Source organism: Pithys albifrons, chromosome 2 (genome assembly GCF_047495875.1).
Source record: "Pithys albifrons albifrons isolate INPA30051 chromosome 2, PitAlb_v1, whole genome shotgun sequence".
NCBI lineage: Eukaryota > Metazoa > Chordata > Aves > Passeriformes > Thamnophilidae > Pithys > Pithys albifrons.
In genome coordinates this window covers 45,857,010-45,874,694 of record NC_092459.1, presented here as the reverse complement: position 1 = coordinate 45,874,694, position 17,685 = coordinate 45,857,010, and the positions used below count along the sequence as shown (strand labels likewise).

The 17,685-nt window shown below is 40.9% G+C and overlaps 1 protein-coding gene across 2 annotated transcripts in view; it reads left to right on the top strand.

Annotated features, from left to right (window-relative positions):
- Nucleotides 1–2,598: 2,598 nt before the first annotated feature.
- SLC22A16 (solute carrier family 22 member 16) overlaps nucleotides 2,599–17,685 on the top strand; it is a 36,406-nt gene continuing 21,319 nt past the window's right edge. Inside the window, exons 1-2 of one of the 2 annotated variants that reach the window (XM_071548907.1) lie at nucleotides 2,649–2,729; nucleotides 3,948–4,061. Coding sequence is in view for 1 of the 2 variants with exons in the window: in XM_071548906.1 (XP_071405007.1) it covers nucleotides 2,680–2,729 (50 nt within the window). In the remaining variant the exon portion in view is untranslated. Of the gene's footprint in view, nucleotides 2,730–3,947; nucleotides 4,062–17,685 lie in introns of both variants that reach the window. The other variant, XM_071548906.1, reaches the window with a different exon arrangement.

Here is a 17,685-nt window from a genome sequence, read left to right as displayed (position 1 = left end):
TTACTCTGATATGGGCAGTAAAGTCATGCTATTATCACAGAGGCAAGATAGAGAGAAATGTGTGCAGGAATGCCTAGGAGAGATTTCACAAAGACAAAACTACCCATGGATCTTTCCAGGTTTGAAAAATGGCCCTGAAAGAATTAATCTTTCTTTTGTGCTTGATTTTTACATCAAAAATAGATATTCTCTACATACCATAATGCTGTTGAAAACTGATGAATGTAGTCATAGGAAGCAAGACACTAAAACAGGCACATGATCAGTAATGCAATATTTAACCAGAATGTTTACTATTCATTGGTGTTTGTTTATGCAAATAACTATTTAACTAGTGCTGCTCTTTGAAGAAAGAAATTCTTTGTTAATGTACCTGTGCTGTGTTCAGGCACATACCATTTTGAACCAAAAAACATTCTCCAGAAAAAAACTCCAGGATGATTAAATTTGGTGCTGATATTTATAAGGTAAAACCCAAGCAATTAAAAAAAATCTTGCTGAAAGCAAATAGATCTATCCTTAGACTTTCTGGCTTACATATCCTCAGAAAGTAACTAAAACAAACTCTAGACTCAGTGTTAAAAATTTCCTTTGCAGATGCACAGAGATGTATGGGGACTTCTGTCAAATGCAGCTAGCAACATGCAAGGAGCAATCCTCTGCTGAACTTATTCAGGTTCCAAGTTGTGCAACGTACTGTTTACTCATTTTGCTGGTCCAGTCAGGAGTCAGTCAGAGCCAAGCAGCCTGACAAACATCTGCTTTTTCCAGGTCTGCACTGGAACAGATTGTCACCCTGAAGCCCCAACATCTGCTCTCCATGGAGGAACAGTTGTGGTGCTTGCTCAGTGCCAGAGCCTCTTAAAGGCACATTTCCCTGCAAAGTGGTGGAGCCTGGGTGTGGTAGCAGAAGGGGTTTGGGTCAGATTTTGGAAATGGAGGCCTGACTTCCAGGGAATTAACAGAGGTTTACTTCTCAGCTTTTTCTGTGCTCCCTAAAAAATGAAGAATCCATGTAATAAGGTTGAATTGATTTTTTTTTTCTCCTATTTTTTTTTTTCAATAGAGCAGCCCAGGAAGAAATCATGCAAGTTGCTCTGCTGCAAAATGTGTCTTTCATCACAGGATCATAAAATAATTTAGGTTGGAAGAAGACTTCGGAGGGCCTGTGATCCACTTCCTGACTCAGAGGAGGGACAACTTGCAACTTGTATCTACTCTAGAAGGGAAATACAGGGCTTAGGAAGGAAAAACCTCAAGCATGAGATCTGCACCTGCAACAGTTGTTGGTTTTTTATCTCTCTTGCCTAATTCTCAGAGACCAGAGTGACTGGCTGCTCAAGTGTATCTGTTCCAACAAAACACACCGCTGCGTTAATTACAAAGGTCTTCTGTTGAAACTCGCTTTGTTAATCCTCAAACAATTTCAAATTGATTATCTTGGTGTACTCTGGGCAAGGCAGAAAAATAAGTCCAATGTAATTGAGGCTTCATTACAAATTGAAGAACTAATGACAGTAAAGTAGATACCGGATACGTTACACATTTTACCTTTATTAAATGATAATTCTATTTTACATTGTGTGCTAAAGCGTTGCAAGGGAAAAAAAAGGTAATATAACTAAATAACAGAGCAGATTATAAGGCTGCTAAAAATGATTCAGACAATGTCCTGTGAAAAAAATGGTTTTATCCCCCTTTAATTGAAAATGTCTATGTGACATACACTAGAGCCTAAACATATGGGATTAGTGCATTGTCACAGGCGCACTTAAGCATATAATCACTTACTATAATTTAATTTTAATGTGGAAAACATCAGTGGGCTGCAGGTTCTGCTCGGCAGGCCGGGCTGCGGCCCATCCATCCCCGGGCGGCGGCTGCGGCTGTGTGTCCGTGCGGGAGGCTGAGCCGCTGGCTCAGAGCGAAGGAGCGGCGCTGGGACGGGCCCGCGGCCGCGGTGACACTGCTGTCCCCGCTCCGCAGGCGCTGCTCCACCGTCCGGGGCGCGTAGGGCCCCCGGCACCGGATCCCGGCTTCCAGTTCTCGGGTCCCGACTCCAGACTCCCGATCCCCGGGTCCCGCTCCCGACTCCTGGTCCCGACCCCCGGGTCCCGCTCCCGACTCCTGGCTCCCGCTCCCGACTCCCAGGTCCCGCTCCCGACTCCAAGGTCCCGAGTCCAGACTCCCGACCCCCGGGTCCCACTCCTGCCTCCCGCTCCCGATCCCGATCCCCCAGGTCCCACTCCTGCCTCCCGCTCCCGATCCCCGGGTCCCACTCCTGACTCCCGCTCCCGACCCCCGGGTCCCACTCCTGACTCCCGCTCCGACCCCCGGGTCCCACTCCTGACTCCCGCTCCCGACCCCCGGGTCCCACTCCTGACTCCCGCTCCCGACCCCCGGGTCCCACTCCTGACTCCCGCTCCCGCCTCCCGGCTCCCGGCTCCCGACTCCCGGCTCCCGGTTCCCGGCTCCGGGTTCCCAGTTCCCGCTCCCGGCGGCCGTTGTGCGGCGGTTGGTCCCGCCCGCTCTCCCCCGTGGCGGGCGGGGCCGGTCCCGCCGGGGCCGGGCGGGCGCGGGGGGCGGGCGGGGGGCGGACGGGACAGGACAGGACAGTGCCTCTCTGCCCGCACGGCCGGGACAGCGGCGCCGAGGCTCCCGGCGTGCAGCAGCCTCGCCATGGCTCCCAGCTCCGAGCGGCTCTTCGACTCCCTGGGACACTTCGGCAGGTACTCGGGCGGGCGGGAGAGCCCCGTGGCTGTCACACTCCGACATCGCCGTGCGGGGACTGATGGGCACCCGCGCGGGCAGCAGGGCATCCCAGCCATGCCGCGGGGAGACATTACCGCGCGCACTCAGCATCGTCCAGGCTGCAGGGGACCCGCAGGGGCCGTCACACTGGCACACGCACGCAGAACCTGACAGGGGCGCCTCACACGCGGTTACACACACTGCACCCCAGAGTATGAGCACGCACTATACAGACAGGCACTGCCGCGCGTATCTGCAGCACTCTACACCCCCCCATATATAGCGTTCCATCCACGTGTGCTCACCCACACTGCGCGCACACGTCTCTGTATATGCCGTGGTCACAATACTCACCCGCACAACACCCATTCGCACACAGGCGCACACACTCCTATAGGTACCACGTGCATGCACTTGCACACTTTCATTCATGTACGTGCACTCTTAGACACTTAATGTTCACGGATTCCTTGCATGTGTGAGGGTGCACACACGGGCACACACACGGGCACACACACACACACAGAGGACCAGGGTCTGGAACAGCCTGTGCACTGCAGAGGTGACAGAAGAGCTCGAGCAGCATGTGTAAAGTACTGTGTGGCACTCAGGCTGTTTCTGCATGGGGGCACAGGGCTGAGTGTGGTGGATGACGTGTTTTTATTGGAGCTGGTTTTTTGCATGAGGTACATGAATATGGAGTATATGTACACATCCTTATCAGCAAAGGTTTATCCATATGGTCAGTGGTGTGTTGTACTGTGGAGAGTTTCCTTTGATGTGCTTTGTGGCTATGGTGTGTGTGTATACAGTCCTGGGTTTGTTGGATGAGATACACAGACAGCAGTGGGGCGGGGGGGGGGTGTATGCTTCTGTAGCTGTAAATGCAGGGCTGATATATGAGACTGCTTATAGCAGGTAATGGAGAAGAAATGTTTGGCAAGGAAAGTAAGCTTTAGAGGATGCAAATTTTAAGACTAATGGGCGCACACCCTCACAGTGAGTTCTCTCCTGCACTTCCGCAATATGCTGATCATCATGGGTTTTGCAGGCACGTGTTCCTTGGAGCAGATGGATGGAATAAGACCCATGTGTCACAATTTGGCTGCGAGTTCAAGCTGTTGAATTGCAGTGTTGTGCTTTCTAGCTCAGTGACCAATGAGCCAGCCTAACCCACAATGTTGATCTTCTCTCAGGGGCAGGCAGGAGTGGCATTTTGGACAAATCCTGGGAGCTCCTGTTAATGGTAGAAGTGCATACCTGAACTCTGAAGCAGGAGAGGCTCCTAATATCATGTGCAAGCAGTAGTGGTGGGTATCAATAGCTTCTTCAGTTGGTTAGGATGGGAAGACTTTTTTCTTTCTTAAGTGGGACCTATGCTTAAATTACGTGTTTGACTAAGTCGTGACTTAGAGGTATATTTATCTGAACAATATCTCATTAATTGTCAGTTCTGGGTCAACAACAAAAAATACCTTGTTCTGTGTGAACTAGGATAGAAATTTCTAGCAATTAGTTTATTTGGCTACTGCTGTTGCTCTTCTGTTCCGTGTACTCTCTGCAGAAAGCAGGCACTTGACACTGAATATGAAAGTAACACAAAAGCAGTTACTTCCAATCACCGGAGTACTTTTTCCTACTTGTAAATGTTTATCAATAATTTAGACAATTTTTACAACCACTTTTTGCAATTAAAGGGAGAACAATTTTACAACCATAACCTCACATCTAGGGACCAGATTATTTGAGATGCAGTTCAATAGGAGCTGTTTTAGGTTTAGAAGCTTTGAGATGAACTGCAGGCTATCAAAATTTGCATAGTCCTGTTAGACTGTTTGAGATTTCAAAAACCACATTAGTGGTATAGTATAATAGTAAGTATAATAGTAGCTTATGGTGGGTGGACCTATTTAAAAATACTGTAAAACCCCTCTATTTAATCCCTTAATAGTGCTAGATAAATTATGATGCTTCATATGAAAAAGTAGTTGTTAACTATAACCATGAGGTTAGTTCTGTTCAGTTTGCATCATCCTGACACAGACAGGCAATTGTTCATTTCTTCAATTCAAGCAATTCTCATGAGACCCATATAACTTACGTACTATAAATAGTTTCTGTAGATTTGACAGTCAGATTCTGAGCAATCCAAGCATGACTGTTAGTATTTTGAGACTGTTTTGATTTTCCTAAAATCTGACAGATGCAGTAGAGAATGAGCAGCTGTTCATACATATAGAAATATGGAGAGAGTATGTATGCATATGTAATATATATAATATATAGCGAAATAAAAGTTATTAATATATACATAATATATAAACCGTTAACATTGATTAAGACTGTGAATTTTACAGAATTGATATTTCCATGGATGCTGACAATATTTTGCTTTCCATTTGAACTCTCTTTCACAAGTCTCAGTGTTCTTACTAGGGTCTTGGGACATCCACGAACAACCAAAAAAATGTTATGGCTTCTCTAGCCTTTGCCATTAAAGGAAGACTTTATGTCTCTTTTGAGTCGGCATGGGTAGGATCTGTGGCCCATTAATTTAAGATGGTTGTTTTAAACATTGATCCAGAGTCTGTTTCTGGAGCCTGAGATTACTGCTCACTCTTGCAGACGTGAATGACAAAATGTTAGTACTGTCTGCCTCAGACAGCCTCATCTCTAAAGAGCTCCCAGTTTCCTGCAGTGAACTGCACCCTTCTCCCGTGCAGCAGTTCCTGCAGACTGTGCCTGTGGGTTCTCCCTCTCAAGCTCCTGCCTCAGCCCCTTTCTGCACACCCACTCCAGCTGCAAGAGCCCTCTCAGGGGCCCCTGAGGTGAAGTCAGGCACAGACACAGCCTGTCACTTGCAGACCCCATATTGGGAAATGGGAGAAATGACTGTGGGCATGAGGTTGGTAGTCCATTGTGTGCATAGCAGGTAGGTGAGCCTTAGGACACAGCTATCTGGCTCACACTGCCCATACATCTAATTCCCAAGTAAACTGAAGGACTTTAATAACTTTAGTGACTTGAATCTACCAGCAGGACACAAAACTTGCTTATCTGGTTGCTGGTGAGAAACTGGCTATGTGTTTTGTAGCTCTGATCTCCACCAAGGCAGAGTGCTGAATGGAGACATGATGTAATCAGGAATAGCTGTCTAGAGAGAAAGTTGGTAAGGAACCCCTTATGGTAAGTGTGGAGGAGCGTAAGGATTTGATTTCCCAGCTGGAACGTCTGGTAGCTGTGAGATGCAGCTTACACGGTACGGAGCATTTTCCCTGTGATTAACAGTTTTCAAATCTTGGCTTATACTTTAGTTAAAAGCAGGTGGTGAAAATTGTCAAGGAGGGAGGGGAAGATTGAGTGTCACTGACACCATTTCCAGATTTTGTAATGAAGTATTTCCAGAATCTTTTAAAAGATTTCCCTTTCTTTTGATATATTCTGTCTCACAAAGTTGAATAAGTTATCTAGATTTTCAAATGTTGGTTTTATAAACAATATATTTTATTAGCAGTTAGATTATCTAATAAATTAAAAATTGCTGCTCTTTACTGAAATGTTTATGTATTCAGGTTTCAACATCTTTACATTGTTGTCTTCTTTGAACCTGTTGCCTGGACAGTGCAGTTGCTACAATTTGAACTTTAAAAGCAAGCAAAACAAAGATTAGCAATGGCTGCTGTTTTGGTTTGGTTGGCAAAATGCCAACTGCCCAATAGTCTGTCAGAGTACCCCCCTAGGGAAAGGGAGGGAGGAGGGGAAAAAAAATGAAAAGGAGAAAAAAATACCCCAAAATGGCAAGCTTCTTATATTTATACAAAAGAGAGACAATTAAAAACAGAATTAGCACACATGTATATATACAAATGTGGAAAAACCCAACAACAGCAACCACCGAGTCACCCACCCAACAACAGATTCCAAGCACCCAGGCCACAGAAACACCCCAACAGACTTCCCCAAAGGACACCCAGCAAGAGAGGAGAAAACCAATAACAAAAAACCAAACCAAACCAAACCAAACCAAAAACAACCAAAAAACCAAACCAAAAAACTTCCCAAACCAAACAGCTGTGAAGTGGTGATGAGGCCCAACACCCCCAGCAATGGTGATAGCAGTTCTGCTCAGCACCTGGCCATGGAGGGGACTGCGCTAGGCACCTCCTACACTTTCTTTTATACTTGATTTGATGTCAAAATGATGTGAAATATCTCCTTGGTTGCTTAAGTCAGGTGATGCTTGTCCCCTTCAATCCACATCACACTCTCTGGGCCTGCTAAACTGAGGTCTAGCTAAAACTGAAGCCAAAACTACCACAGCTGCTGTGAGGAGGAGGAAGCAGGACAGCCAGTTTGAACAGAACGCTCACCTGTTGCAGCCAAACATGGAGTGTAGCAGAGAGTAATACACTTACCAACAATTTCAACATTTTATGTTAATTTCCCTGGAACTATTCTAGTGTTTATAACTAGACAAGAGACTCTGCTTAGCTCAAAAGATGGCTTGACTTTGGTAGAGATTCCTTCAGTGGAATTCTGCAATGCAGACACTGCTTGCCAATGCCATAGTAGCAATATTTGAATAGCCAGTGTTAATGCTACCTCTTCTCCCTACTTTGTAGGGGCCTTGGTTCACTTCTAAAGTCCTACAAAAAATGGTCTAATCTTCTGTTCACATCTTGAAACTTTTCCAGGCTCCTATTTTCATGCTGATGCCCTTATCCTCTCTCTTGTTTCATAGCTCACAGCTCTTGTGATCAGATTACGTCTTCTGAAAATTGTGCTGTCTACATGTTATTTCCAGAAATTCTTGGTTTGTATCAAATAACAAGGAGTCCCAAGTATCTCAAAGATCGTGCTCACCACTTCTTGTCACAAGAAGAAAATAAAAATATTTTCAAGCAATGATTTTTCTGACTCAGGTATTTTGCAGATGTCTTGAAAGGTTCTTTCCCAACAAAAATATTTTTTTTTGAGTGGAGAAGTGCACTTGCTAGACATGCAAAGAAATGGGTTTTCCTTTTCCAAGTTAGTATGGAGAAACAGGCAGTCATGTTCAGCATTTGAACAGATGGTTAGCTTTAACTTTGAAAACAAATCATTACAAGATTTTTCTGAAATATTAATACATTTAGTATTTAGTACATCCTACACAACACTAATATTTTTAAGCAACATGTGTGAATTTCTGTTTAAGCTTTGAGTAGTTTCCTGCAGATGAACAAAGTACACTGAATCAGAGATTGTTTTCAAGGAAAACCCTTTTTTCCTCCATATACTGACTACTTTATAGAATGGAAAAGTTTATTGCAATATATCTGTCATTCAGTTTTCAAAATGTATCCGTGGACAGCTGTTTCTATTTACTAGAATGTGCCAGACAGAAGAATCTCAGAACTAAGTCCTCCTTTGGCTCTTAGTCAGGGGTAGTGTTTGACAGAAATGCTTGATAAGTGTTCTTCATCTCATAACTATGCTATATTATAACATCTGAGTCAGTCTGTGCTCATCTCAGATGTTCACAGGATAAAATAACTGGACTTGGCTGCATTTCTTTTTTTTTTCCCCTGTTTTTTAGGGGGTGGGGGGTGTGTGCCCAGACATTTTGCAAATAGTACTTAATCCTGTTAGTTGAAATGGCTTGGAGAAGCAAGACAAGGCATGTGTTTTCAGAGAGCAAACTCCAGCAGCTTAAACAAAGGTCTGATTATCTGTGCTTGACTAGGTGAAAGTGGAAATACTCTCAAGATTTAGAACGAAAGCTGGATCCTGGCAAGTGTTCCGGGATAATGGTGACAATACACCAACAGTGTGGTCTCCAAGAGGTACTGACAGTATTCTCTGGGATACAGACAATATTGGAAGCAGCCTAAAGCAAAATCTGCATAAACAAAAGTGTACTGCCTCAGAATGTGCTGGCAACCTCACCCTGGAGGTGCTGTGCCTGTTTCTGGATTGAGAAAGAGTAGATTGTAGTAATAGTAGTAGATTTAAAAGTAGATTACAATAATAGAAAAGTGACTAAATAAAAGCAGGATAAAATTGCACTTGTACTGTCCATCACTTCTCTAAGGCTAAAACCTGCAATGCAAAACAACCCTGAAACTTAGAGCTAGTCAGTCAATTATGATTTGCAAACCAGCTGCTGAGATTCAGACTGGACCTCTGAAATGTTGCCAACCTGCCCTAGGGTTGTAGCATAGACATAGTTATGGCAACATAAGGCAATTATCACACACATCAAGGAGCTGATGATCAGCTGTTTCATCCCAAAATTTATGGTGTGAATGAAAATTAAATATGTAGGACATTGGACAGTGTGTTCCCTGTAAGACAATGCCTGGGACTGGGATTCCACTCGTATAAAAGTTCTGTCAATAATTTTCTCATAATAGTCTTGATTTTCAGCAGTACTAAGATATCTAAAAATTGGAAGATGTTTTATAAAAGGCCTTACTCATGAGAAGTTTGACCACTTTATTGCAGGAAGTAAAATCATACAAGTAGAAAACACCATTAAATTTAGAGAGATTTTTCTGAGGCCACAGAAACCTTTAGCACATTGTCCAAAAACGTCTGTGCCACCATTTTGCTATACACAGCATAAATGGAACTGAGATGCATGTACAGCTGGCATTTTATTTAAGGTAGCTTGAGGCACAAAGCTATAGTAGCTGAGCAAGAACATGAGATTCTCAAGTTCTCAGAAATATGGAAAAGCAAGCCAGAGCAGATACCAGCTGTGGTAGTTGTATCTTGGTTGCAACAGCAAGACTAGAACAAGTGTGATGACAAACTGTGAAAGACAGAGATTTATGAGTACTAATAATGATGGTTGATCTGTCAAATTGTCCATATACTTGGAAAGAAATCTCAGTGTCTTTGCAAATTACTGAAATTGCCTAGAGAGCTAATGTATACTTTAATATCATCCGTTGACAGCCAAATCGTAGCGCTCACCTCACTCAGAGCAGATGTTCTTTGAAAATCATATGCAATGAAAATACAGTTTGAGGAATCTAGAAGTGCCATCCATTGGATCACAGACTGAATCCTTTCCTGAAGAAAATACTTTCATCAAGAGGTGAAGTTAGGTTACTTCTTGCTACTATTTGGAGGTGTTATTAGGTAGCAGCATCAGAGGTGCAGCTGCAGCAGTGGTGCTGGGGCAGGAACACAGGACAAGCACTGGAGAAGATGGAAAAGGACAGTAAGGCAACAAGAAGTAGAAAAGAAGTGCCAAAAATGTGCTTCAAAGAACTTGGAATAATTTGCTGATCTATAAAGAGCAATCAGCACCACATTTTGGATGGAGCTCAGTGCCATTTTAGATGTGAGGACCTGAACTTTTCCAGCTATATTGCGACTTTTTTCTCTTCTAAATTATGAAAGAGATTTGGAACAATCTAAGTTCCTACCTGATAGATCTGTGCAAGTCTATTCTAGATATGTGGGGAAATCAGCTGTCCAAGTCAAGGGACAAGTGAGCTCATCTCACTGTTTCTATAGGCCCATAGTGTAAATTTCAGACATCTGTTTTAATCACCTTGTCAAGAGGGAGAATTGGACCCCTAAGGGCATGATTCCTCTGTCTTATTTTCAGTTTGTGGTTTAGGACAAGGCAAATCCTAGACTTGTCTGTGGTTCCTCATCAAGTGAAAAGGGGATCTAGAGCAACAGTATAAATGTATATGGTTTGGAAGTTGTATATGGCATCCAAGTGTACACTATACATATGAATCCTTTACTTTCAACCTAAATTAACTATATAAGTCTTCATGAGAAGGTTGGGATGTGGGAAACGCTGCTTTTGGGACACTTTCTGTGTCACAGCATTAGCAGGTGTCTCAAGATGACCTGAAGCAGACACCAAGAACCTTGCATTGCTCCGTGTCAGACATCAGAACAACTGTCCTATTGTGGCACAACAGCACTGTTGTTACCATGCTTGCTGTGCTGCCTTCCCTTCAGGTTCTTGGGTACAGGGAACATTGTTGAATTGAGTGGGAAGCGTTAAGATCAGAGAAAGAAGAGGTCAAGCTTGTTCTGAAAACATGGAAGTCCCCAATTTTTGGAAAGTGAGGGAATAAAACCTCCTTTCTGAGGAGGAAAAAGGAAGATTATTGCCATCACTTAGAACCTATGATGTAGGCAAAAATTTATCTTTTTAGTCATTGAATTGCAAGTGTAGATCTTTGTGTCCTTGATGAAAAATGAAAAAAATATTACTAATAATATGCATTTAGCCCTTGTTCTATAAATAAATACATTTCCATATCCATTACCATGACGTCCTATATCATTTGGTGGCTGTCTAGTGCTAGACAGAAAGTCAAATACAAAATGTCAAAAATGAGCAATAATAGATAAGCAATATCCAAAAGCATTCTTTGACACAAAGCCATTGGAGGTATGGTGAAATTATACTGAAGATACCACATTTCATTTGAGTAATTCATATTTATGTCTCGTATTCCAGAACAAATTGTGTTTGAATTTTTTTCTGCATCTTTAGAACTGGTGAAATACCATAAAGTTGTTACAGATCCACTCTTATATAATATATATATATATAATATAAAATATATAATTCATGTAAGTCCCAGGGTCAGAGCAACTAGGACCTCATATCATTTACACCTGTGTTTTAGGCTCCTTGGAGAACTGTCATTCTTTGTAGATCAGTGTAACCAACCTCAGTTCTGTCTCACCCATTGAGATTACAGGGGGCAGTTAGAACAAAAGCAGATTTATGTAGAAGAATCCTGGTAGGTCTGCGCAGAATCCAGCTTCTTTATTCTTGTGGGGAATGGGACCTGTATATTGCTTGCAAATATTTTATGTAAAATTAGAATATAGCATTATTCCGTTGTATGAGATACCATAGGAGAAATGGTACTCTAGGAAAGAACATGAAATTATAACCAGATAAAAGCACATTATAGAATATATTTAATGAGAATAAAGTGCATTCTTAGCCTTGGAAACAGTAAAATCTGTAATTTGCATTTCTTTTTAATTTAAATTACTTCCAATTATAACAGTTTAAAGAGAAAGGCAGTACAATCACCATCCTTGAATGACAAGAAAGGAAAAGGTTGTTTTCCATTAAGAAACCAGGAACAATATCAAATAACTCAGCCTGTTGGTCATGGAAAAGATAAATGACCAATAAAATTAATGACAATATTTTTCTTTGAAAAGATCAATAATGCTGTGAAGAATTCGAGTTAATTTTTTTATAGAGGTTGTAGAAAAGTTCTTTGTCTGGTTAAAGTCAAAGATAGTATGTCAAATATCCAAGATCTGTTAAATCAACTTTCATAATTGAATTCTGTTTTATATTCTTTACAATGTGTAAATCTCGCCGAGGAGAGAAAACGGAAATATTTCTCTTGTCCTGTGGAGACATAGGGCAGCCAAACCGACATCCAGGCCTAAAACTGGACAGGGATTTAAGTAAACAAAAGCTGGACAGAAGTTCATGACCAGGCTGCTATCAAAACAAAGCAAACCGACAAGTTCTCCAGTGGGAATTAATAATTGAATGATGTCTCATTATGGGGCAGATTCCCATGATCATTCCGAGAGAAGAGATTGAGGCAAGGAGTGGATTGCACATTTGCAATGAAGAGGAACAGTTTGGAGGGAATGTGAGCTACAAACCTGCAAAAGAACCTGAAAGTCCTCTTGTGCACAGGACCCTTGGGTTTTGTGGGTTTAGAGATGACCTCCAAGGCAATGGAGAAGACATCCTGTCAGGGACACTAACCTGAGCCCTTGCAAGAGCTGATGAACTCCTGTGGAAGATCAGCGTAGACTCCTGAAGAGAAGAACCAAGGAGATATGTTTTTCTCCTCTTCGATGTTCTAAGGGGGTCTTAAAAAAGTCTACAGAGGATACGAGTCACTCTGTTACACAGAGAGAGAACAGCTGGTGCTGTGGAGCCTGTTTTCTTTTGGAATGTGGAAAAAAGCCACTAAATAAGGATGTCCTTAAACAATCCATACATAAGCAAGCACAAGTTCGATAGAAGACAATACTTTTACTGTACCAGACTATGCATTACACTGAACCCCTTTCTTCACGTTGTAGAGCTGCAGAAATGCAAGTGTAGGATTCCATACAGGTGGAATTGCAGCTGGCAATATTCCCTTTGGCAGAAAAGAATCTGTGACTGAAACTGAGGTGCCTTTTCTAAAGTGATGCCTTGATTTACATGTTGACTTGTAACCCAGGTTTTAGAAGACAGAATTATCTGACAACTAATTCTCTAAATGTAACATCTTGTTAAGTGATTTTTTTCTAGTGAAAAATTCATAAAAAGCTAATAAGATAAAGGTATCTGCTTTAGCTTTTCTGTATTGCTCTTGATGGAGAGTCACTGTGGTGAAAGTCAGAATTAACAAAGAACTTTCTAACAGTCACAAATGGAGCCAGGGAAAGTAAAATGACACATTATCTATGTAAAATAGTGTGTTATGTAGCCCATAGAAATAGGCCAAATCATCTTAATCATACTCCAGGCTGCAAAAATAGTGCTATGGATAAAATCATTGCCTACATTAAGAAAGAAAGGCACTATAGAGCAATCCAAAATTCCATAAAATTACTGTCAAGTATTTATGAAAATTATTTAAACTGAAGTTTATCCACAGAGCTAATATTCCATATTATTTCCAACTGAAATCTCAGAAGATACAAGTATGTGCAGGAATTGTTACAAACATTTGCTAGGAAAGTGATGTCCAATGTTCTTAAATTAATTACAGAGATTTCTTACTTCTTTTACTTTTTCCCATGAGAACTTTCAAAAACCTGTAAGAATAAGAAATTTTGCAATCATTTTCCAAGAGGGAAAGAATTAAATTTCCAATACAAAAATGTAAAGACTTGAGTGATGTGCTTAACAATGTATGGCATGGCATGCAGAGAATTTACACAGAATTTAGACTGAAAATAAGTTGTCTGTATCCAAATCTTCTTAGGTGTTACTATGAATAGGAGAAAAAAGAAAAAGGAGTTCTTCAAAGGCATAATAGGCATAACATAATATAACTCAGACAACTGTAAGGCTTAATTCCTTTGCAAATCAATCTTTAAAGAATGGATTGCTCTTTGCTTCAGAATGGACAGTTTGGAGCACTGTGAAGCAGATTTTCAATCCATGTGTTTGAATCTTCAGCTACACCAGATTCAGAGTTTTGCAATAGAGATATGTAAATTGAATAACAAAGAAGTAAGAACACAGTTATGACAACCAGCTAGTTTTCTTTCAGGATTATAGACATAACAAAAAAAATACAATAAGAGTAAACTTCCATAGTTTGAAAAACATTAGTCCAATGTGTTAGCAATGTAACCAGCAGAAAACATCTGATTTCCTAAATGGGAAAGGAAGAATGAAATGTAATAGTTTATACATGAAGTACTGCCTATGTCTATAATTAGATGGAATTTCAATAAAAACATTTAAATTTTATTAGACACTTTACAGATTGTGATGTGAAATGATTTGCTTACATAAGATGATAGAAATGGTACAGTATGGAAAGGAATGAAATGCCTCATTTGGATTTGTCCACAAAACAAAGGCTGACCAAAAGAAAACAGTGTTACCAGAGAAACTGGGACTGAGTTTTCCCTGTGAGAAGTAATTCTAGTAATACATCGTGCAGAGTACGTGCTAATTTTCTAAATGGTAGATGTTTATAGAAATGCCGTTCCCAGAATAGAAACCTCCAAGTATAGAGCCTGAAGTGTTACTGCTGCTCAAGCATAACCACTCTGCTGTGTTTAACACTAGGCCAAATAATTCCAAAATGAAGCTAAATATTTTACAAACCGCATGATCATGTTCTTTTTAATTAAACTACCTGGTATATATTGTTAACATATTTAAAGCAGAAAAGACAAGTGGGTAACTAGAATAAAATAGGCTGACTCCAGCTTTGGCATTGAAAGGTGTGAGAATTGCAGTTGCTCCCAGTGATGTGTTCCCCCTTTAACGGGGCTACTTCACCATGAAAGTTGAGTGGAATGTTTATGTGTAGTTTGGTGGCTCAAGTGCAAAGCCAGAGCCTTTGTGTCTTGCCCAGTTTCAGTGCCATTTGCACAAGAAAGTTGGGTGTTGCACTGGAGTGGCTGAGCCATGAACACACAGTGCTTCTGTCTGGCTCCCCCCTGAGGGCAGTAACCCTTGGCAGAGGGGCAGCAAGAAACACCGGAGCACCTTTACCAGCAGCTGCCCTCTGCTGTGCATCCATAGGTGCAAGCTGTAAACTTACTAAATTGTTTAAACCCAGCAATATTTATCAACTCGATTATTTTGTCACAGGTGGTGACAGGGACCTAATGTGCCTGATTTAGATAGTAAAAGGTGAAGAACTGTTCTAGTAAAAAAAAAAAATTCTAAGTATGGCCCTTAATTCTGTACCACTAAGCTGTTATACCAAGTGTGCCATAGTGAGCAGTCAACACGTTTTCTTATTCACTCTGGTGAATCAATGCTGGGCTTGTCTTGAGCAAAGGGAAATGTGCATAAGTTTAATGGGATAGAAGCAAATTCTTCAGAGAATTAGTTTTAAACAATTGTAAGAATGACTTGGTAAGTGTCTTCTGTTTGTTGACTGTATGCACACATTGTCATCAGTGATGATGAATAATTTCGAGGGTCTTCCTGATCTCCATAGGCTTCCATATTCCTGTTGCATCTGTGCTGTTGATATGTTTAAACTGGACATCCAACCTCTGAAAACTAATTCTGGAAATAACCATCTTTTTCATGTGGGCTGAGACCAAGTCTTAGCATAGTTTAAACTGCCCTGAGGCGGGAAGGAAGTTTATTCTAGACACCATAAGTCAAATAAGGCTGTTTATGTTGTATATTTAAGGCTGCTTCCAAATCTGCATCTCTGCACCAAAGCAAAAATACTCTTGAGTCACATTCTGCTCCTTTCCTCTCAAAAAATAAATGTGGAAGCACATCATAGCTTTTTGGTTTAGAATGGAAAGAATGCTGAATGGATTTTCTCACATTAAAAAAACCCAACAGGATGAAATACAGAGGTTAAAGTGGTTACTGAACACAAATTCTTTCAGAAATAATAAATATCTGGAAATTTCTTTCCACTAAATCCATTCTGTTGAGTGTACACTGCACAACAAAAACTTACTGTCTTTTCTGACTTAAGCAATTTACTAATGAGGTGGTTGAGAAGAGAAGCAGTAAAAATAGTTCTTGTAACACTGGTGGAACTGTACAAATATTTTGCTAATCACAGTTTTGTGAATCTATTGTACACTAAAATGATTTTCAAATGTTTTTATTAGCTTTTGATGAGTATCTAGCAATTCCTCTTCTCTTATCAATGGACAGACGAGGAAATGTTATCAGAACTGTATGTTATTTAACATAAAATCAGTGTCTAAAAACAAGCATTGTCCCTGCTATATCATGCAGTAACTGAAAACAGTAGAAGTACTCAGAGGCTGGGGATTTATTCTCCAACGTACATGTGACAAAGATACTACAAGTATTTTTGCATGCCAGATGTGCCACCTTTCAAATGGACTAACGTGGATTATTTGCATAGATTCAATATAAATTGGATTGAGCAACTAATCTACCTTGATATTTGGGTTTGGGGTTTTTGTTTGTTTTTATTCCTCATCTGTTTTGACTTTTTTAATTCAAGTTAGATCAGTTTGCCAGAAGAAATCACAGATGGTCCACAAAAAAGTACCATCATGACTGAGGGCAGAGTGTACTGTGTCTCAGGGAATGAATAAACAGTGGGAAAAGAGAAGGGAGGAAATCTTTTGCAGTGACAGTGCCACAGAGATGATGTGTCATGAGACTACAGCCAGAGCAACAATGGTCTGAGATCATTGTATTTAAGGAAGAGTATTTCTTCAGTTCAGGTACTGGCATGATATTAACAGTGCTTTTCCTACTGGAGAGATCTTAAAACTTGTGCAGAGGAAATAGAAAATGTAAAAAGATTTTTTTACGACAAGCTGCAAACTGAAAAAAAAAAAAAGAAAAAAACTGTGGAGAAATTTCACCGAAATATTTTAAGAAAGACTGGAACATTTTCATGTTGTGTCTTGCTCAAGCTTTTGTAAGACAGTTTTAGGCTCATTTGACTTCTGGCATTCATTAAGTGTCTCTATACTGGAGCAGTAACCTATAAAGTCTTCTTGACTTCTATATTTGACACTCCTGGCAAGAGTGACAAAATGTACTTGCCAAATAATTATCTCCCATGGCAAGTCACTGAAGAGATGGAAAAACACTGAGAGAAATGATACCTTTTAGGACAGTCATCATGTTCACAGAACTTTTTAAAAAATTCCAGAGTGTGCTTTTTAAAAAGAAAAAAAAATCTGTAAAATAGGTTATTGAAAATGACTGTTTGCAACAATGTGTGGTGTGTAATCTGTGTATGGGAAGATGACTGGCACATAATATACCATTTTCAATAATTGCCTTTTTGAGATCAGTCCAGGAAAATAAATCAGAGACTCTGCTTTCTTTTGTTGAATTTCAGTAGTATTTATTGCTCCTGTAATGGTATTTTCTTACCATTTTGATGCATGACCAACAGTATTTCTTTATTCAGGGAAATCTAACTTTTAAAGTGGAGTTTGGAGAGGCTAATAAAAGGATTACAGATTTGTCTGTAATAGAGAGATTTAAGCCTGGTAATAAAGGACTTTCTTATCAGTTTAGTGCTCTTAAATTGAGAATTTGGGAAAAGAGTTAATAATTTACAGTAGGTGGCAAGGGCAGCACAGACTTCAACCTGTGCCTCAGGGTCAGTGAAGTGTATGACCTGTGTAGGTTGTGCTGTGACCTCCCATCCCAGCACAGCCACCATGGGGCTACTCCAGGCTCTGCTCCCCCAGCACCACCAGGAATCTTCCCCAGGG